Source organism: Ovis canadensis, chromosome 19 (assembly GCF_042477335.2).
Source record: "Ovis canadensis isolate MfBH-ARS-UI-01 breed Bighorn chromosome 19, ARS-UI_OviCan_v2, whole genome shotgun sequence".
Taxonomy (NCBI): domain Eukaryota; kingdom Metazoa; phylum Chordata; class Mammalia; order Artiodactyla; family Bovidae; genus Ovis; species Ovis canadensis.
In genome coordinates, this window is record NC_091263.1 from 22,160,873 (window position 1) to 22,179,589 (window position 18,717).

The following is an 18,717-nucleotide window of genomic DNA, read 5'->3' on the forward strand; positions in this document are numbered from 1 at the left end:
GATATGCCAGACAGTATTGTTAACTATAGTTACCATGCTGTATGTTACATGCCCAGGATTTATTCATTTTGTAACTGGAAATTTGTGCCTTTTGACTGTCTTCGGCTATTTTGTCCACCCTCTCATTCTCCATCTCTGGAATCATAAATCTGTTATCTATGAGTTCATTTTTTAAAAAAGATTACGCACATAAGTCAGATCATTTATCTTTCAAAGTACTTGTCTTTCACTGTGTGACGTTTCAATTGGCATAGTACTGCTACTGCTAAGTCACTTCAGTCGTGTCCGACTCTGTGCAACCCCATAGACTGCCGCCCACCAGGCTCCGCCGTCCCTGGGATTCTCCAGGCAAGAACACTGGAGCGGGTTGCCATTTCCTTCTCCATTCAATTGGCATAGTGCCCTCAAAATCCTTCCGTGTTGTTGCAAGTGTCAAAATTTCCTTTTTTTAAATGGCCGAATCCGAATAATATTCCATTGTATATATCTGTCATATTTTCCTTATCTATTCATTTATCAATAGGCAACCTATTTACATATCTTTACTTTTGTAAATAATGCTTCAATGAACACAGGAGCCCCTATCTCTTCAAATTATTGTTCACAGGAGCCCCTATCTCTTCAAATTATTGTTTTTGTTTTCTTCAGAAAAATACCTAAAATTGGAATTCTTGGATCATAGGGAAGCCCTATTTTTAATTTTTTGGGAAACTCCATACTGTTTTCCACAGTGACTGCATCAGTTTAGATTCCCACCAACTGCATGAAGGTTCCCTTTCCTCCACATTCTCACTGCTTGTTATTTGTTGTCTCTTTAATAATATCCATTCTGATAGGTGGTATGTCATTTTGATTTGTATCAATATTTCCCTGATGATTAATGATGTTGAGGGCTTTTCATGTACTTGTTGTCCATATGTATGTCTTTGGAAAGACTTCCGTATAGATCCTCTGCCCATTTTTTCATTAGATTTCTTGTTGGATATTGACTTATTACATATGTCTAGCAGAATCATTCATAGATTGTATTTTTAGTTTGTTGGTGGTTTTCTTTGCTGCACAGAAGCATTTTAGTTTGACATGGTCTGATGTAGTTTTTGCTTTCGTGGCCTTATCTTTTGGTGTCAAGTCCAAAATCATCTCCATAACTTATGTCAAGGAGCTTACAGTCTTTTTTTTTTTTTTAAATTTCTAGGAGTTTTATTTTTTCCTAGGAGTTTTTTTCAAATCTTACATTTGAAGCGTACCGTCCATTCTAAGTTAATCTTTGTGCATGGTGTAGGACAGGGGTCCACCTTCATTCTCTTGCAGGTGGCTGTCCACTTTTCTCAGCACCGTTTATTGAGGACACTATCTTTTTCCCCATGGTATGTTCTTCCTTTGTCGTAGATTAATTGACCCCTATGTGTGTGGGTTTATTTCTGGGTTCCTTTTCTGTCCCATTGATCTGTGTGTATGTTTTCCTGCCAGTGCTGAACTGTTCTGATGATTGTACTGAGAGCTTAGTAGTATCGTCAGAAGTGAGGGAGCTTGAATCCTCCAGTTCTGTTCTTTCCCAGGATGGTTTTGGCTATTTGTCTGTGTATGTTTCCGTACGAGTTCTGAGATGATTTGTTGCAGTTCTATGAAAAATCCCCTGATATATTTTGATAGGGATTGCATCCAGTCTGCAGATTGCCTTGTGTAGTGTGGTCACTTTACCAGTACTAATTCTGCCTATATAAAACACGATATATTTTTTCATCTCTTTCTGTTGTCTTCAGTTTCTTCTTATATTTTTATAGTCTTTTATAGACTTTCCAAGTACAGCTCTTTTACCTCCTTAGGTTTATTCATAGTTACCTAATTTTTTTTTAATGTGATGGTAAAGGTGATTGTTTCCTTAACTTCTTTTATAGTTTGTTAGTGCATAGAAATGCAACAAATTTCTATATCTTGTTTGTATTCTGCAGATTTACAAGATTCATTGATAAGCTTTAGTTGTTTTCTGGTGGCATCTTTCAGATTTTCTACATATAGTATCATGTAATCTGCAGACAGTGACAATTTTATTTCTTCCTTACCGTTTTGGATATATTTCTTTTTCTTGTCTGATTGATGTGGCTAGAATTTCCAATACTCTGTTGAATAAAAGTATTGAGAGTGGGCATCTGTGTTTTGTTTCTGATCTTAAAGAAAATGTTTTCAGCTTTTCACCATTGAGCATGATGTTAACTGTGGATTTGTCTTATGTGGCCTTTTTTATGTTGATGTATGTTCCCTCTATGCCCACTTTCTGGGGAATTTTGATCATAAATTAATGTTGAATTTTGTCCAAAGCTTTTCCTGTGATTATTGCAATAATCATACAGTTTTTATTCTTCAGCTCCTTAATGTGGTATATTACATTGATTTTTCAGATATTGAAAAATCCTTACATCTCTGGGATAAGTCCCACTTGATTATGGTTTATGATTCTTTTGGTGTATTGTTGGAATCAGTTTGCTGATGTTGTGTTGAAGATTCTTGCGTTTATGTTCAGCAGTGATACTGGCCTGTGCGTTTCTTTTTTACTGTCTTTGGTTCTAGTATCAGGGTGATGAGTGCCTCATAGAATGAGTTTGTGATTGTTCTTTCCTCTGCATGTTGTGTGTGTGCGTGTGTGTGTGAGAATTGTTTAAGGATAGGTGTTAGTAAACTTTTCCCTAAACGCTTTGTAAAATTCACCTATGAAGCAGTCTATTCCTGGACTTCATAGCCTCCTGCTACACCATGTGGCTTGTGGGAACTTAGCTATCTAACAAGGGTTTGAACCTAGGCCTTGGCAGTGAAAGCACAGACCTAACCACTGGACCACTGGGAATTCCCTGGTCTGGACTTTAGCTTGTTGATAATTTCTCAATTACTGATTTAGTCGCATTACTGGTAACTTGTCTATTCATATTTTCTGTTTCTTCCTGTTCAGTCTTGGGAGATTGTACATTTATAAGAATTTGACCATTTCTTCCCGGTTTTTCATTTTATTGGCATATAGTTATTGTATTAGCCTCTTATGATCTTTTGTATTTCCGGGGTATCATTTGTTAACTTCTTTTTCATTTCTGATTTATTGATTTTTTTTTCTTGATGAATTTGGCTAAAGGTTTATCAATTTTGTTTACATTTGCAAAGAACCAGATTTTAGTTATGTTGGTCTTTTCTGATTTTCTAAAGTCTATTTTATTTATTTCCGCTGTGATCTTCATGGTTTCTTTCCTTCTACTAACTTTGCATTCTGTTTATTCCTTGTTTTCTAGTTCCTCTAGGTGTAAGGTTAGGTTGCTTGAGGTTTTTCTTGTTTCCTGAGGTAAACTTGCGTTGCTTTAAATTTCCCTCTTAGAACTGCTTTTGGTGCATCCCATAGGTTTTGGATCTTTGTGTTTGTATTTTCATTTGTCCCTAGATATTTTTGATTTTCTCTTTGTTTTCTTTAATGATCCATTGGTTCTTTCATAGCATGTTGCTTAACCTCCGTGTGTGTGTGTTTTTTAATTCCTTATAGTTGATTTCTAGTCTCGTAGCATTGTGGTTGGAAAAGATACTTGATGTTATCTCAGTTTTCTTAAATTTACTGATGCTTGTTTTATGGCCGTAACATGTGGTCTATCCTGGATGTCCCATGTGCACTTGAAAGACTGTGTATATTCTGCTGCTTTTGGGTGGAATGCTCTGTATCTATCAGTTAAGTCTATCACGTCTAATATGTCATTTAAGGCCAGTGTTTCCTTATTGATTTTCTCTCTGGATGATCATTGATATACATGGGGTGTTAAAGTTCCCTACTATTATTATGTTACTGTTGATTTCCTTTTTTGTGTTTGCTAATATTTGCCTTATGTATAAAGGTGCTCCTATGTTGGGAACATAAATATTTATGAAGTTTGACGTAAAAGTTTCTCAGTCGTGTCCGACTCTTTGTGACCCCGTGGAATTCTCCAGGCCAGAATACTGGAGGGGGTAGCCTTTCCCTTCTCCAGGGGATCTTCCCAACCCAGGGATCAAACCCACGTCTCCTGCGTAGCAGGCAGATTCTTTACCAGCTGAACCACTATTTTGTTCCTGGGTAGATTCCTTGCTCATTATGTAGTATCCCTCTTTGTCTTTGTAACAGTGTCTATTTTGAGGAAATTTGTTTTGCCCCGTGTAAGTATTGCTGCTCCAGCTTTGTTTTGATTTCTGTTTGCATGGAATACCTTTTCTGTCCCCTCACTTTCGGTCTTTGTGTGTCTTTACACCTGAAGTGAGTCTCTTGTAGGCAGCATAAATAAGGGTCTTGTTTTTGTATCCATTCGGCCCCTCTGTGTCTGGATTGGAACATACAGTCTGTTGCAGTTAAGGTCATTATTGATGCATATGTTCTTACTGCCATTTTGTTCATTATTTGGGGGTGGTTTTTATCTTTTCCATTTGTTCTTGTTATTTGATGACTATCTTTAGTGTTATGTTTGGATTTTTTCTTTAAAAAATATTTATTTATTTGGCTGCACTGGGTCTTAGTTGTGGCATGCAGGATCTCCTTTGCATCACGTGGAGTCTCTTGTTGCCCTGCACGGACTTCCTAGTTGTGGCACACAGGCCCAGTAGTTGTGGCGTACAGGCTCTCTATTTGGGGCACACGGGCTGCAGAGTGCACAGGCTCAATAGTGCCACGTGGGCTTAGCTGCTCTGCAAGCATGTAGGATCGTAGTTCCCTGACCAGGGATCAAACTAGTGTCCCCTGCATTGCAAGAGGGATTCTTAACCACTGGACCACCAGAGGTCCCTTTTTCTTTGTGCGCGCGTGTGTGTGTGTGTGTGTGTGTATTAGGTTTTTTGGTTTGTGGTTATTGAGAGGTTTTTTAAAATACAGCAGTCTTTATATATGTGATTATTTCAATTTGCTGATCTATTAATTTAAAATGCATTTTTAAAAACCCTCATGATTACTGTTTTTTTATATCATACCTTTCATTTAATTGTTTTGTATATCCCTTAACTGCTTAAGGGGTTTTGATATAGATGACTTTACTGTTTTTGTTTTTTAACCTTCCTTCTCACTTTGTGCACGGTTGATTCCCTACCTTGACTGTAAGTGTGCCTTTACCAATGACCTTTTTCATTTTGTAGTTTTCATGTTTCCAATTGGGGCCTTTCTTTTTTCACCTAGAGTGGTTCCTTAGTATTTAATATAAAGCTGGTTTGGTGGGACTGAACTCTTTTAACTTTTGCTTGTTGATAAAACTTTTGATCTTTCTATCAAATCTGAAGGAGAGCCTTGCTGGATATTCTTGGTTGTGTTCTTCAATTTCATCATTTAAAATATATCACTCTTCTGGGTGGCAGAGTTTCTGCTGAAAAATCAGGTGATAACCTTAGGGAGTGCCCCTGCTTTACTCTTGCTGCTTTTAAGATTCTCTCTTTATTTTTTGTCACTTTAATTACAATGTGTCTTGGCGTGTTCTTCTTTGGGTTTATCCTGTGTGGAACTCTCTGCCCTTCCTGAACTTGGATAAGTGTTTCTTTTCCCAGTTTACAGAAGTTTTCAGCTATTATTTCTTCAGATACGTTCAACACTCCCCCCCCTTTTTTTTTTTTCAATTTCTCTTCTTGTAGGACCCCTATAGTGTGAATATTAGTGTTCTTGATACTGTCCCAGAGGTCCCTTAAACTGTCTTCATTTAAAAAAATTTTTCTGTTCAGTGGTCAGAAATGTGATCCATTTTTCTGTATGTTTTAATCTACTGTTGATTCCTTCTAATATATTTTTCTTTTTAAAAATTAAAAAAAATTAATTGGTAGAAAATTGCTTTACAGTGTGTTGGTTTCTGCCATATGATGTGACTCTCTCATGATTATGTGTATGTCCTCTTCCTTTTGAGCCTCCACCGCGCCACCCCCACCCCCAATCCTACCCCCTAGGTCACCGTAGAGTGCCCGGTTGGGCTCCCTGTGTTATGGAGCAGCTTCCTACTGTTGCACACGTGGTGATGCATGTATGTCAAGGCTGCTCTCTCGGCTCGTCCCACCCTCAGCTTCCCCACTGCGCCCACATGTCCGTTCTCTTCCAAGTTCATCAGCACGATCTTTCCGTTTGGTTGGTGCAAAAGTAATTATGGTTTCAGGTCCTGAATGTTAAATCATCATAACTAGGCTCAAACACATCTTTACTAGTCAAAATAGGAACCATGACAATCAACACATTTTTGCAAATGAGAAATGTTTGTTTATTCCTGTAGCATTAAAAAAAAAAAAATCTGTGCTTCCAGATATGATGAACTCTTAGAAAGCATTTTCTGGATCCTCCTGGTTGTGGAAGCATTTTCCCTGCAAAAAGTTGTTGAGATGCTTGAAGAAGTGGTAGTCAGTTGGTGAGAGGTCCGGTGAATATGGTAGACGAGGCAAAACTTTGAGGCACAGTCCGTTCACCTTGTGCCGTGTCCCTCATGTGCCCTGCGGTCGGGCGTTGTGGAGGAGGGTGGGTTCCGTTCCGTTGCCCCGTGCCAACAGCAGGCGTTGCAGTTTTCTGTGCATCTCCCTGGTTTGCTGAGCGTACTTCTCAGATGTAATGGTTTCACCGGGATTCAGGAAGCTGCAGTGGGTCAGACGGGCATCAGACCACCAAACAGAGACCATGGCCCATTTTTTGGTGCAAGTTTGGCTTTGGGAAGTGCTTTGGAGCTTCTTCTTGGTCCAGCCACTGAGCTGGTTGTCGTATAAAATGCACTTTTCATCACACGTCACAGTCAGATCGAGAATTGATTCATTGTTGCATAGAATAAGAGAAGGTGACACTCTAAAAAATGATTTTTTAAAAATTTGTTGTCAGCTTATGAGGCATCCACTTATTAAGCTTTGATGATCCTCTCAGTTGATCGTTGTCAACTTCTAACGGCCAGCCACCACGCTTCTCATCTTCAAGACTCTCGTCTCCTTTGCAAAACTTCTTGAACCACCACTGCAGTGTATGTTGATTAGCAGTTCCTGGTCCGGATGCATTGTTGATGTTGCAAGTTGTCTCCGCTGCTTTATAACCCATTTTAAATGCAAGTAAGAAAATTGCTCAATTTTGCTGTTTGCCTAACATCATTACTGTAGGTCTAAAATACATATAAAATAAACAGCAAGTAATAATTCATTAGCAAAAAGCATAAAGCAAGAATTGTACATTGTGCATTAAAATGATCTATAACATAACCACCTTTATACAAGGTATCCTAATATCTAATGGCAAACTTCAACAATGCAAAACTGAAATTACTCTTGCACCAACCTAGTCGATTACCTCTGTGTGTGTTAATATGTGATATATGTTTTTCTGACTTACTGTCCTCTGTATAAGAGGCTCTAGGTTCGTCCACCTCACTAAATCCAACTCAAATTCATTCCTTTTTATGGCTGAGTAATATTCCACTGTATATGTGTATCACGTCGTCTTTATCCGTTCATTAGTAAACGTACCTCCAGGTTGCTTCCGTGTCCTGGCTGTTGTGAATACTGCTGCAGTGAACATTGGGGTGCATGTGTCTTTTAGAACTGTGGTTTTCCTTCCAGTGTATTTTTCATTTCAGCTATTGGATTCTTCATCTCTGTCTTTTTACATACAGACTTTCTCTTTGCTAAATGTTTTTAACTTCTTGTTCTGTGCATCCATTGTTCTCCTCAGTTCTTTGATCATCTTTACAGTCATCACCCCGAACTCTCTTTTGGGTGAATTGCCTGTTTCCGCTTCACTACGTTCTTCTGGGGTTGTATCGTGGTCCTTCATTGGAACGTGTTTCTCTGTCACCTCATTTTGCCTAAGTTGCTGTTTATACTTTCACATGTCTGGTAGGTTAATACATATCTTGGCCTTGGAGACACTGTTCTGTGCAAGATGTCCTGTGTTGTCCCCAGCCTGTATGCTCTCGAGGTTTCCCTGTGAGGGCTGTGTGGGTCCTTCTCTTGTGGCAGGCTGACTGTGTGGGCGGTCTGGTAGGCTGGATTGGCCTCTCCTCTAGTTGGTTGCCAGCCATGCTTTATGAAGAGGCTGGTGGGGCCAGTCACCAGGCCACTGACTGCGGTGCCCTAGGAGGCCTGGGCTAGTGCCTATTCACTGGTGGGAGGGTGCGGTCAGGGTCCAGAAAACTCTGGGGCTGTTGAATGTCCACTATTGGTGGGTGAAACCAGGTTTTGGTTTAACGCTGGAATACTTATCGTCTAGACAACTACTTATTGACTAGAAAACTAGTCAATCTAATCACACTAGGACCACAGCCTGGTCTAACTCTGTGAAACTAAGCCATGCCCGCTCGGCAACCCAAGATGGGCGGGTCATAGTGGAGAGGTCTGACAGAATGTGGTCCACTGGAGAAGGGAATGGCAAACCACTTCAGTATTCTTGCCTTGAGAACCCCATGAACAGTATGAAAAGGCAAAATGATAGGATGTTGAAAGAGGAACTCCCCAGGTCGGTAGGTGCCCAATATGCTACTGGAGATCAGTGGAGAAATAACTCCAGAAAGAATGAAGGGATGGAGCCAAAGCAAAAACAATACCCAGCCGTGGATGTGACTGGTGATAGAAGCAAGGTCGGATGCTGTAAAGAGCAATGTTGCATAGGAACCTGGAATGTCAGGTCCATGAATCAAGGCAAATTAGAAGTGGTCAAACAAGAGATGGCAAGGGTGAACGTCAACATTCTAGGAATCAGTGAACTAAAGTGGACTGGAATGGGTGAATTTAACTCAGATGACCATTATATCTACTACTGCGGGCAGGAATCCCTCAGAAGAAGTGGAGTAGCCATCACGGTCAACAAAAGAGCCCGAAACGCAGTACTTGGATGCAATCTCAAAAACGACAGAATGATCTCTGTTCGTCTCCAAGGCAAACCATTCAATATCACAGTAATCCAAGTCTATGCCCCAACCAGTAACACTGAAGAAACTGAAGTTGAACGGTTCTGTGAAGACCTACAAGACATTCTAGAACTAACACCCAAAAAAGATGTCCTTTTCATTAAAGGGGACTGGAATGCAAAAGTAGGAAGTCAAGAAACACCTGGAGTAACAGGCAAATTTGGCCTCAGAATACGGAATGAAGCAGGGCAAAGACTGATAGAGTTTTGCCAAGAAAATGCAGTGGTCATAGCAAACACCCTCTTCCAACAACACAAGAGAAGACTCTACACATGGACATCACCAGATGGTCAACACCGAAATCAGATTGATTATATTCTTTGCAGCCAAAGATAGAGAAGCTCTATACGGTCAGCAAAAACAAGACTGGGAGCTGACTTTGACTCAGATCATGAACTCCTTATTGCCAAATTCAGACTTAAATTGAAGAAAGTAGGGAAAACCACTAAACCATTCAGGTATGACCTAAATCAAATCCCTTATGGTTATACAGTGGAAGTGAGAAATAGATTTAAGGGCCTAGATCTGATAGACAGAGTGCCTGATGAACTATGGATGGAGGTTCATGACATTGTGTAGGAGACAGGGATCAAGACCATCCCCATGGAAAAGAAATGGAAAAAAGCAAAATGGCTGTCTGGGGAGGCCTTTCAAATAGCTGTGAAAAGAAGAGAAGCCAAAAGCAAAGGAGAAAAGGAAAGATATAAGCATCTGAATGCAGAGTTCCAAAGAATAGCAAGAAGAGATAAGAAAGCCTTCCTCGGCAATCAATGCAAAGAAATAGAGGAAAACAACAGAATGGGAAAGACTAGAGATCTCTTCAAGAAAATTAGAGATACCAAGGGAACATTTCATGCAAAGATGGGCTTGATAAAGGACAGAAATGGTATGGACCTAACAGAAGCAGAAGATATTAAGAAGAGGTGGCAAGAATACACAGAAGTGTACAAAAAAGATCTTCACGACCCAGATAATCACGATGGTGTGATCACTCATCTAGAGCTAGACATCCTGGAATGTGAAGTCAAGTGGGCCTAAGGAAACATCACTACGAACAAAGCTAGTGGAGGTGATGGAATTCCAGTTGAGCTATTTAAATCCTGAAAGAGGATGCTGTGAAAGTGCTGCACTCAGTATGCCAGCAAATTTGGAAAACTCAGCAGTGGCCACAGGACTGGAAAAGGTCAGTTTTCATTCCAGTCCCAAAGAAAGGTAATGCCAAAGAATGCTCAAACTACCGCACAATTGCACTCATCTCATATGCTAGTAAAGTAATGCTCAAAATTCTCCAAGCCAGGCTTCAGCAATATGTGAACCATGAACTCCCTGATGTTCAAGCTGGTTTTAGAAAAGGCAGAGGAACCAGAGATCAAATTGCCAACATCCGCTGGATCATGGAAAAAGCAAGAGAGTTCCAGGAGAACATCTATTTCTGCTTTATCGACTATGCCAAAGCCTTTGACTGTGTGGATCACCATAAACTGTGGAAAATTCTGAAAGAGATGGGAATACCAGACCACCTGACCTGCTTCTTGAGAAATCTGTATGCAGGTCAGGAAGCAACAGTTAGAACTGGACATGGAACAACAGACTGGTTCCAAATAGGAAAAGGAGTGTGTCAAGGCTGTATATTGTCACCCTGCTTATTTAACTTATATGCAGAGTACATCATGAGAAATGCTGGACTGGAAGAAACACAGCTGAAATCAAGATTGCTGGGAGAAATATCAAGAACCTGAGATAAACAGATGACACCACCCTTATGGCAGAACGTGAAGAGGAACTAAAAAGCCTCTTGATGAAAGTGAAAGAGGAGAGTGAAAAAGTTGGCTTAAAGCTCAACATTCAGAAAATGAAGATCATGGCATCCAGTCCCATCACTTCATGGGAAATAGATGGATAAACAGTGGAAACAGTGTCAGACTTTATTTTTTTGGTCTCCAAAATCACTGCAGATGGTGACTGCAGCCATGAAATTAAAAGACACTTACTCCTTGGAAGAACAGTTATGACCAACCTAGACAGCATATTAAAAAGCAGAGACATTACTTTGCCGACTAAGGTCCGTCTAGTCAAGGCTATGGTTTTCCCAGTGGTCATGTATGGGTGTGAGAGTTGGACTGTGAAGAAGGCTGAGCGCCGAAGAATTGATGCTGTTGAACTGTGGTGTTGGAGAAGACACTTGAGAGACCCTTGGACTGCAAGGAGATCCAAGCAGTCCATTCTGAAGGAGATCAGTCCTGGGTGTTCTTTGGAAGGAATAACGCTAAAGCTGAGACTCCAGTACTTTGGCCACCTCATGCGAAGAGTTGATCATTGGAAAAGACTTTGATGCTGGGAGGGATTGGGGGCAGGAGAAGAAGGGGACGACAGAGGATGAGATGGCTGGATGGCATCACTGACTCGATGGATGTGAGTCTGAGTGAACTCCGGGAGTTGGTGATGGACAGGGAGGCCTGGTGTGATGTGATTCATGGGGTTGCAAAGAGTCGGGCACGACTGAGCCACTGAACTGACTGACTTATGGTCTGAGTCAGGTCCTGGGGTCTGACCGTAGTGCTCAGGGATCACAGAGCTGGTGTCTGATAACTGATGTGTTGGGGGGTGGTGCAGGAGGTGTTTTCTGATACAGATATAGGGTCAAGGGCATTCTGAGGCTGTGCTGGCCTTGCTAGGAGGAAGGGTCAGGGCCAGCCTGTCCCAGGGTAGGGTCTGGCCTGCCTTGGGCAGGCCGGCTGTACAGACTAGGGCTCTCTTGCATCTAGTGTCTGCCCCCGGTAGGTGAGGCTTGTCCAGAGCCTAAAGCGGGGCTCCTGGGCAGTTTAGCTGGTGCCTGTCCCTGTGATGGGCAGAGCTGTGTCCAGAGGTGACTGTGGTCTCAGGGAGTTTTTGGCGGCCTGTCTGTTGATAGGTGGGGCTGTGTCCCTGTCCAGTTAGTTGCTTTGCCTGAGGTTTCCCAGCACTGGTCCCTGCAGGCTGTTGGACGGGCCAGGTTCCTCAATGGGGCCTGCCAGTGCCCGTGTTTGCCCAATAGAAGGAGCTCCCAAGAATGGCCTCTGCCAGTGTCTTTGTCCCCAGGATGAGCCGCAGCCCCGCTTCCCCCACCTCTCCAAGAGGCTCCCTGAGACCAGCAGGTAGATCTGGCCCTCGCTGCTGTCAGATGACTGCTTTTGCCCTGAGTTCTGGAGCACGGCAGATTTTGTGTGCTCCTTTTAAGAGCCTACTCTCTTTCCCTCAGTCCTTAGGGACTCCTGAGGCTAAGCCCCACCGACCTTCAAAGCCAGATCCCCGGGTTTGTCTTCTTGCTGCCTGACCCCAGGGCTGTGGAGCCTTACACGGGGCTCAGCACGCTCACTCCCGGGGGAGAACTCTGCAGCGTAATTACCCTCCAGTCTGTGGGTTGTCATCTCTGTGGTGAGGGACCGGGTTGTTTCGCCCCCTCCTACCTGTCTCATGTAGCTCCTCTTTATGTCTTTAGCTGTAGATTTTTTTCTGGTAGGTCCTGGTCTTTTTCGTGGGTGGTTGTGATTTGGTGTGCGTCTGAGAGGAGGTAAGCTCGCGGTCTTTCTGCTTTGCCCTCTTGGCTAGTCTCTCCTTCCCTTCTGTCAGTTGTTTCAAAGAAACAGCTCTTGGTTTCATTGATCTTTGTAAAGTTCTGGGGTTTTTTACTCACAATTATTTGTTGTAAAATAACAAATTATGAGACATGGAAAGAAATAAAAAGAGTGTGACCCATGGTTAGGAGAAGAGCTTAGAGAAACTGAGGCAGTGATGGGCCAGATGTTGAACAGTTGGAATGGATGAAGAGTTGGGAAATTTTAACAGGAAAATGGAAGACTATAAAAAGATCTAACTGGGAATGCAGAAGTGATAGTACCATGTTAGAAGTTAAGGACTCATTTGATGGGCATAACAGCAGACTGGACATAGTTGGCAAACCCCAAGTAGAGTAGGTACAAAGCTGAGAAACGCTGCTAACTCAGCACTGTTAAATCTTCCAGTTTGTGAACATGTAATGTGTTTCAGTTTAAGTCTGATGACTCAGGACAGGGTTTAGTATAAGTTTTCAATATATAATATCATGTATTCCTAAATAGGTTTTTCTTATGCTATTACAAATGAGATTATTTTCTTAATTTTATTTTCAGGTTGTTCATTGCTAATGTATGGAAATACAAATTATTTTTGTATAAATCCATGGTATATTTGTATGTTAAATCTTTCAACCTTGCTGAATTCCATGATTAATAGCTTTTTATGTCTTTTTTCTGAAATTTTCAGTGTACAGGATTGTGTCATCTATAAATAGAAGTTGTTTTATTTCTTCCTTTTCAGTCAGCATGCCTTTTATTTATTTTCTTTGCTGAGTAGCCTTGCCTGGAATCTCTAATACAGTGTAGTATAGAAGTGACGGTGTGTTAACTCTTCTCTAAATGTTTGCCATTCTTATTAAATGGTATAGAATATAAACTGTATTTGTGTCTGTCAATATTGAAGAATACTGACTTCGTGAAATTAATGTCATCGTAATTATGGGATGGTGATTGGGGCCATTAAAAAAAATTTTTTTAATTGGTGGAAGATTGATTTACAATTTTGTGTTGGTTTCTGCTCTACAGCAGTGTGAATCGGTCATAATTATATCCCTTCCTTCCTGAGCTTCCTTGGGGCCATTTTGATCTACAAAATATGTAACTGTTTTTTTGATTGATTGAGGGACATTTTAATAATTTCACTTTTTTTTACTTTCAGGTGTTCTCAAATAATGATGAAGGCCTTATTAACAAAAAGTTACCCAAAGAACTTCTTTTGAGGTAAGTGTAGGGACTTTGTATATGATTCGAAATGTAAAGATTTTAAGATTTCATGTATGATTCAGTCATCAAGTTCGAAGACAGTCTCCTTTCTCACTGTGAGTCCATAGCATAGAAAAACAGCCAGAATCAGCCTAACTGACTTTCTGTTTTTGTTTTATAGAATGCTGTTCAGCTTGTTGTTAACTTTTACTTGGTCTAATCCAGAATGTACTAAGTATGTACGTAGCATTGGTCTGGATTCTTTTTGTAATGTGGTAAGTATTGTAATAATCTTCAGTAGGTGACACTGTTTGGGTATCAGTAGATTCTCTCAATGTAGTCAGTAACGCGAGGAGAGGTTATTAAGGCTGTGAGCTCCTGAAGTTATAGACGTTTAGATGTTTTCTGATAAATTGATTTTAAAATAATTATACTACGTGTTCTTACTGAGCACTTAAAATGGTGTCAGCCCACATATTGATGTTATCCATTTTATGAGAATTCTGTGCTAAGTGACAGTACTGTAGAACAGGCTCTTTGTCCTTTATTTTTAGCATTGCAGAAAATACAGGTAGTGGTATTTTGCTTGGCATTTCGCCAAGTAAAGTTATCAACCAACATTTGTTGATCCTCAGGCAGTGCAGCTTCCTTTCCTACTCAGCAGGCGCCAAGGAAACCTTATTTTAGTTTTGGATGTTATATTTTAATTGTTAACAAACAGTTAATACATGAATACATGATAATCTTAGGTGTGGCATTTCCCAAACTTTTCATATCAGTAATGTTTCACAAAACAAAACATAAAACAGGTTTTGTGATCAATAAGTATGGGAAATGCAAGGTAAACAGAACCAGTTTCTTTACTGCTTGCCCTCTCAGAGCCTTAATAGGCTGATGAGCGTGGTGATGCTCCCAGATGAATAACTGTGGCATTTCAAACTTACCGACCTTGGGACTCTTTTAATAATCCTTGGAAATCTGGGGGGGAGATGCTGACCTACAGTAAGAAAGTGACCCGCTGACCCCATTCCCTGCCTGCGCTCACTCTCATTTTAACATGTTGGGGGCGAGTATGTGTGTTGTTTCCATACTGGGGTTGCTCTGTAAATGCCATGGATGGCTCACCTTTGCCGCCTCGGTGTTTAGACTCCTGTTCTTGAGTCCGGAACAGGGTGAAGACTTCGTGTCTTGGGCTGATGATCACCTTTTAGGGGCTTCAGGATGGCATTTCATTGGTCATCAGGTGTTGCCATGTGCTCATTCTGCTCAGTTAATAAAGAAAATTAAGTCATGGCAGAATCACATGAAAGATACAGCAGTCACGCTTTATTTGAACAAAATAAATATTTGCTTGGCTAAGAGAGAATATTCTTTGGGTATAATGACCATTTTAAAGTTCCGAAAGTGGTGACAAGGAAGGAGTGATGTGCTTATCGTATCCACCCATCCAGTCTGGTCAAGCACAGTGAGCTGTGGAGCCAGCGTGGTTCGGGTGGGCCAGCTGTGGCCGTGTGGCTGTAGGAGGTGTCATCCACAGCAGACCAGAGTGAGCAGCATTTCCAGAGTTGTGCAGTGTTGCCCTCTTGGTCTGAGCACTTTTCTAGCACAGACATCAGACCTTAATGTGAATATGTCGTTTATACCCCGGGGTGCTCGTAACCAGCTTCAGGCCGACCCACCTTAGTCGTTCAGCACTGGAGTGCGATTAAACCCCACCCTTCTCCTGAATACTGCTGCTCTTTGTGACTCAAGGCTGCTAACTTAATATTTTTTCCCTGCTGGTAGAATTAGCTCTTACACTGTACTCAGCCGTGGTACTGTTTCTACCTATTGACCAAAAGGGAGGGGGAGTTGGGGTGGGGAGCGCTGTGGAATTATATAACTTTCTGTGCTGGTGTGATTTCTGAACTGCTGTTTTAGAAATTTTGATTCTTTTAAGGATCCATCATGGACCCCGCTTTCAAAAATCCTGGAGTCGCAGTTTTTGAGTCATGCTAAGGCTCACACATGGATCATTTTTTAAAACAAAATTGTCGTTTGAGAGCAGATGTTTACAACATGTTTATTGGTAGATTTGCGTTCCCACTTCTTTCCTTATTTTGGAGTCTGTAAAAGGGGAAGTTAACAGTTACAGGACTGCCACGGTAGGTCTCCTCTGACTCTTGCGTCTCGGGCCTAACTCCAGCCAGATTTTAATTTTTGCTGGCCTTTAAATCATTTCCGTCATTTTACTCTCAGGTTTTCTATTCTCAATAGTAATAGCTTTCCTTTTCCCAGCTACCCTTTTTAAGCAAAAGATTGAAGAAGAGTTTGAGCCTGGTTGCCAAAGCAGGCGTCTTTGTCGTACGTTAATTCCGCAACAAAGTGAATGAGCGCTGCAGAGTCCCCGCCTCACGGAGCCTGAGTGTTGACAGCTTTTGCTGAGTTCGGCGAGGTCGTCATGCTCTCAGCCTGTCTTCTGCTTACATTTCCACTTCGTGTTGTGCGCTTCTTTGTGACAGAGCAGACTGTTGTTCCTGTTCTTACTGAACTCCTGTTTACTTTCCATCTTCATCAACAGGTGTGAATTCTTTGACTTTATGATAATCTTATTGACTTGCTGCCAAGGTCATCTTCTCTGCCATTTTTTTACTGCGTCTGTTACTACCCTCTTAAATTCTCTGCTCGCCTCCGTTGCTGATCATATACAGTGAAGTCTGAGCTTACTCTCTGGAACCATTAGCAAGCATGACCTAGAATTACGTACTCTTCATCACTTTATATCACTTCGAATCCAGTCAGAAAAGTCGGAGTTTTTTTAATCTGGTCATCTTATATTTCTAGTTTTAAGACCCCTCAATATTATTAATTCACGGACTCCTTCTGGTACCCGTTTTTAGTTTGTTACTTAACAAGCATTGACAGTTTTGCTCTTTCTGTCCGGCTTTCGCTTATAAATTAAGGATGTTAAAGTTCTCCTCTGCCCTTCACGCACACACAGTTCAACAAACAGCTTGTGTTTGCTATTCCTGGAGTCAGTTATATAATGCTCAAATAGTGGAAATGTATAGTTATAATCTCTGTGTCTGTTAGTGAGTTGGGTCCTTGCTTATACTTATGTTCATTGTTATTGGATATGTTACTTTTGGAGCTTTACTTGGTTGAAATTTCTGCTCTCCCCATTTACTGGTTGTGTGACCGTAAAGTGACTTCACTCTCCAGGCCTAATTTCCCATATCTGTAATAGTAATAGTTCTTATTTAAAGGGGCTGTTGGTAGCTCTGAGCATCTGGCATTTAATAAATGTTAAATAAATGTTTTATTATTATATAATATCAATTTTGGATGTCTGAATACTTAATAAATACTGTTGATAGTACAGTTAGTTTTAATACAAACAATTGATAAAAGCAAGCTATCCTGATATGCATCTTAACATATGCTACTGCTAATGATCTGGTAAAGGACCTGGTTATTAAGCAAGTTAATATGGCCTACTGCTTCATTTCTTCAACTTGCACTAATTTAATCTCAATAGAAATTTCATACTACCATCTGACATTAAACTGACAACTTTTGGCGCTTGAGCAGAGCAGTGGTGGTAATTATGATAACTGATAATCATTTTGTATTATTGAGAAGGCAGTCTCTTGGAAAGAACCATTCCTATTGAGAAAAGCAGTCTGGCATGAGCAAGTATTGGCCCACAATTCAGGTTTCAAGCTGTAAGATTAATTTGTTTGACGTTAAGTTTTTACTTCTCTTTTGGGCTTCCCAGGTAACTCAAACAGTAAAGAATCTGCCTGCAGTGTGGGAGACCTGGTTTGATCCCGGGGCTGGGAAGATCCCCTGGAGAAGGGCATGGGCAACCCACTCCAGTATTCTTGCCTGGAGAATTCCATGAACAAAGGAGCCTGGTGGGCTACAGTCCGTGGGGTCACAGAGAGCAGGACACGACTGAGCAACTCACGCACACACACACGTGGTTGTTTTCAGATTTTAGTGCTGAAATGAAAATGCATGTAAACAGCTTCATAGGAATAGGGAGTGCTACATGCAGTAAATATTTTAAAACATTGTGAGAAGACATGGCTCTTGTTAGTAATGAATAATAATGAAAGAAAACTTGTTAGACATATTTTTAAAACCCAAATCACCATTATCTATGTAATTTTCTTTCCTTTTAAAATGTATGTGGATCCATGACAAAGTCCTCAATGTGTTTGTGGGCTTGATGAAGGATTGATTGCCCCAAACAGGAGAGCTGAGCCTAATAATTTTGGCAAATGCAATCAACTACATAATTACATATAATTTGGCAGTTTTACTAGTTTGCTAGGGAAAATTACAAAGTAACTAGCACTTAAATTTTCAAATTTCCCTTTTCTGAAATTTATAAGCCAGTTCCATGAGTTAAAATAATTGTGGTTTTGTTGTAATTATTAAGTTACAGCCCAGTGCCAATCTGTGATCACGGGACCCTGGGGAGCAGTGCAGTAAAGGGCTCATTCCTGTTTGGGGCATCATTGAATGAGCGTTCTTGCTTGCTGGCTGGTTGTAGTACTCCATAGACTTTTTCAAGGACTGGTACCTTCTGCTGTCTTGATGTCTTTATATATATTCCAAGGCAACCAAACAGGTAAGATGCTCTTTTAGGGGTACATACTGCAAATTGGGCCTCCCTGGTGGCCCAGATGGTAAAGAATATGGCAGTGCAGGAGACCTGGGTTCAATCTCTGGGTCAGGAATGGAGAAGGGAATGGCAACCCACTCCATATTCCTGCCTGGAGAATTCCATGAACAGAGGAGCCTGACGGGCTGCAGTCCATGGGGTTGCAAAGAGTTGGACACGACTGAGTGACTAACAAGTAGTCACAGAACGTCAAATACAGGTTTAAACATCTATGCAGATTTCTCTTTTTGTTAAAGAGGCTTTTTTTTTTCCTTTTGGTTTGGTCATGTTTATTGTTGTTTTACCTTGTATGAGGCTATACAGGACTGAATTAATGTATGTTGAAATTAGATGCAGATGCTTAAAGGCCCTTCCC

The 18,717-nt window shown here is 41.0% G+C and overlaps 1 protein-coding gene across 5 annotated transcripts in view; it reads left to right on the forward strand.

Moving 5' to 3' along the window:
- FBXL2 (F-box and leucine rich repeat protein 2) overlaps positions 1–18,717 on the forward strand; it is a 94,204-nt gene that overhangs the window by 8,705 nt on the left and 66,782 nt on the right. For all 5 annotated transcript variants that reach the window (XM_069562060.1, XM_069562061.1, XM_069562059.1 and 2 more), the window contains exon 2: positions 13,647–13,708. In XM_069562060.1, coding sequence (XP_069418161.1) covers positions 13,647–13,708 — 62 coding nt within the window. The remainder of the gene's footprint in view (positions 1–13,646; positions 13,709–18,717) is intronic.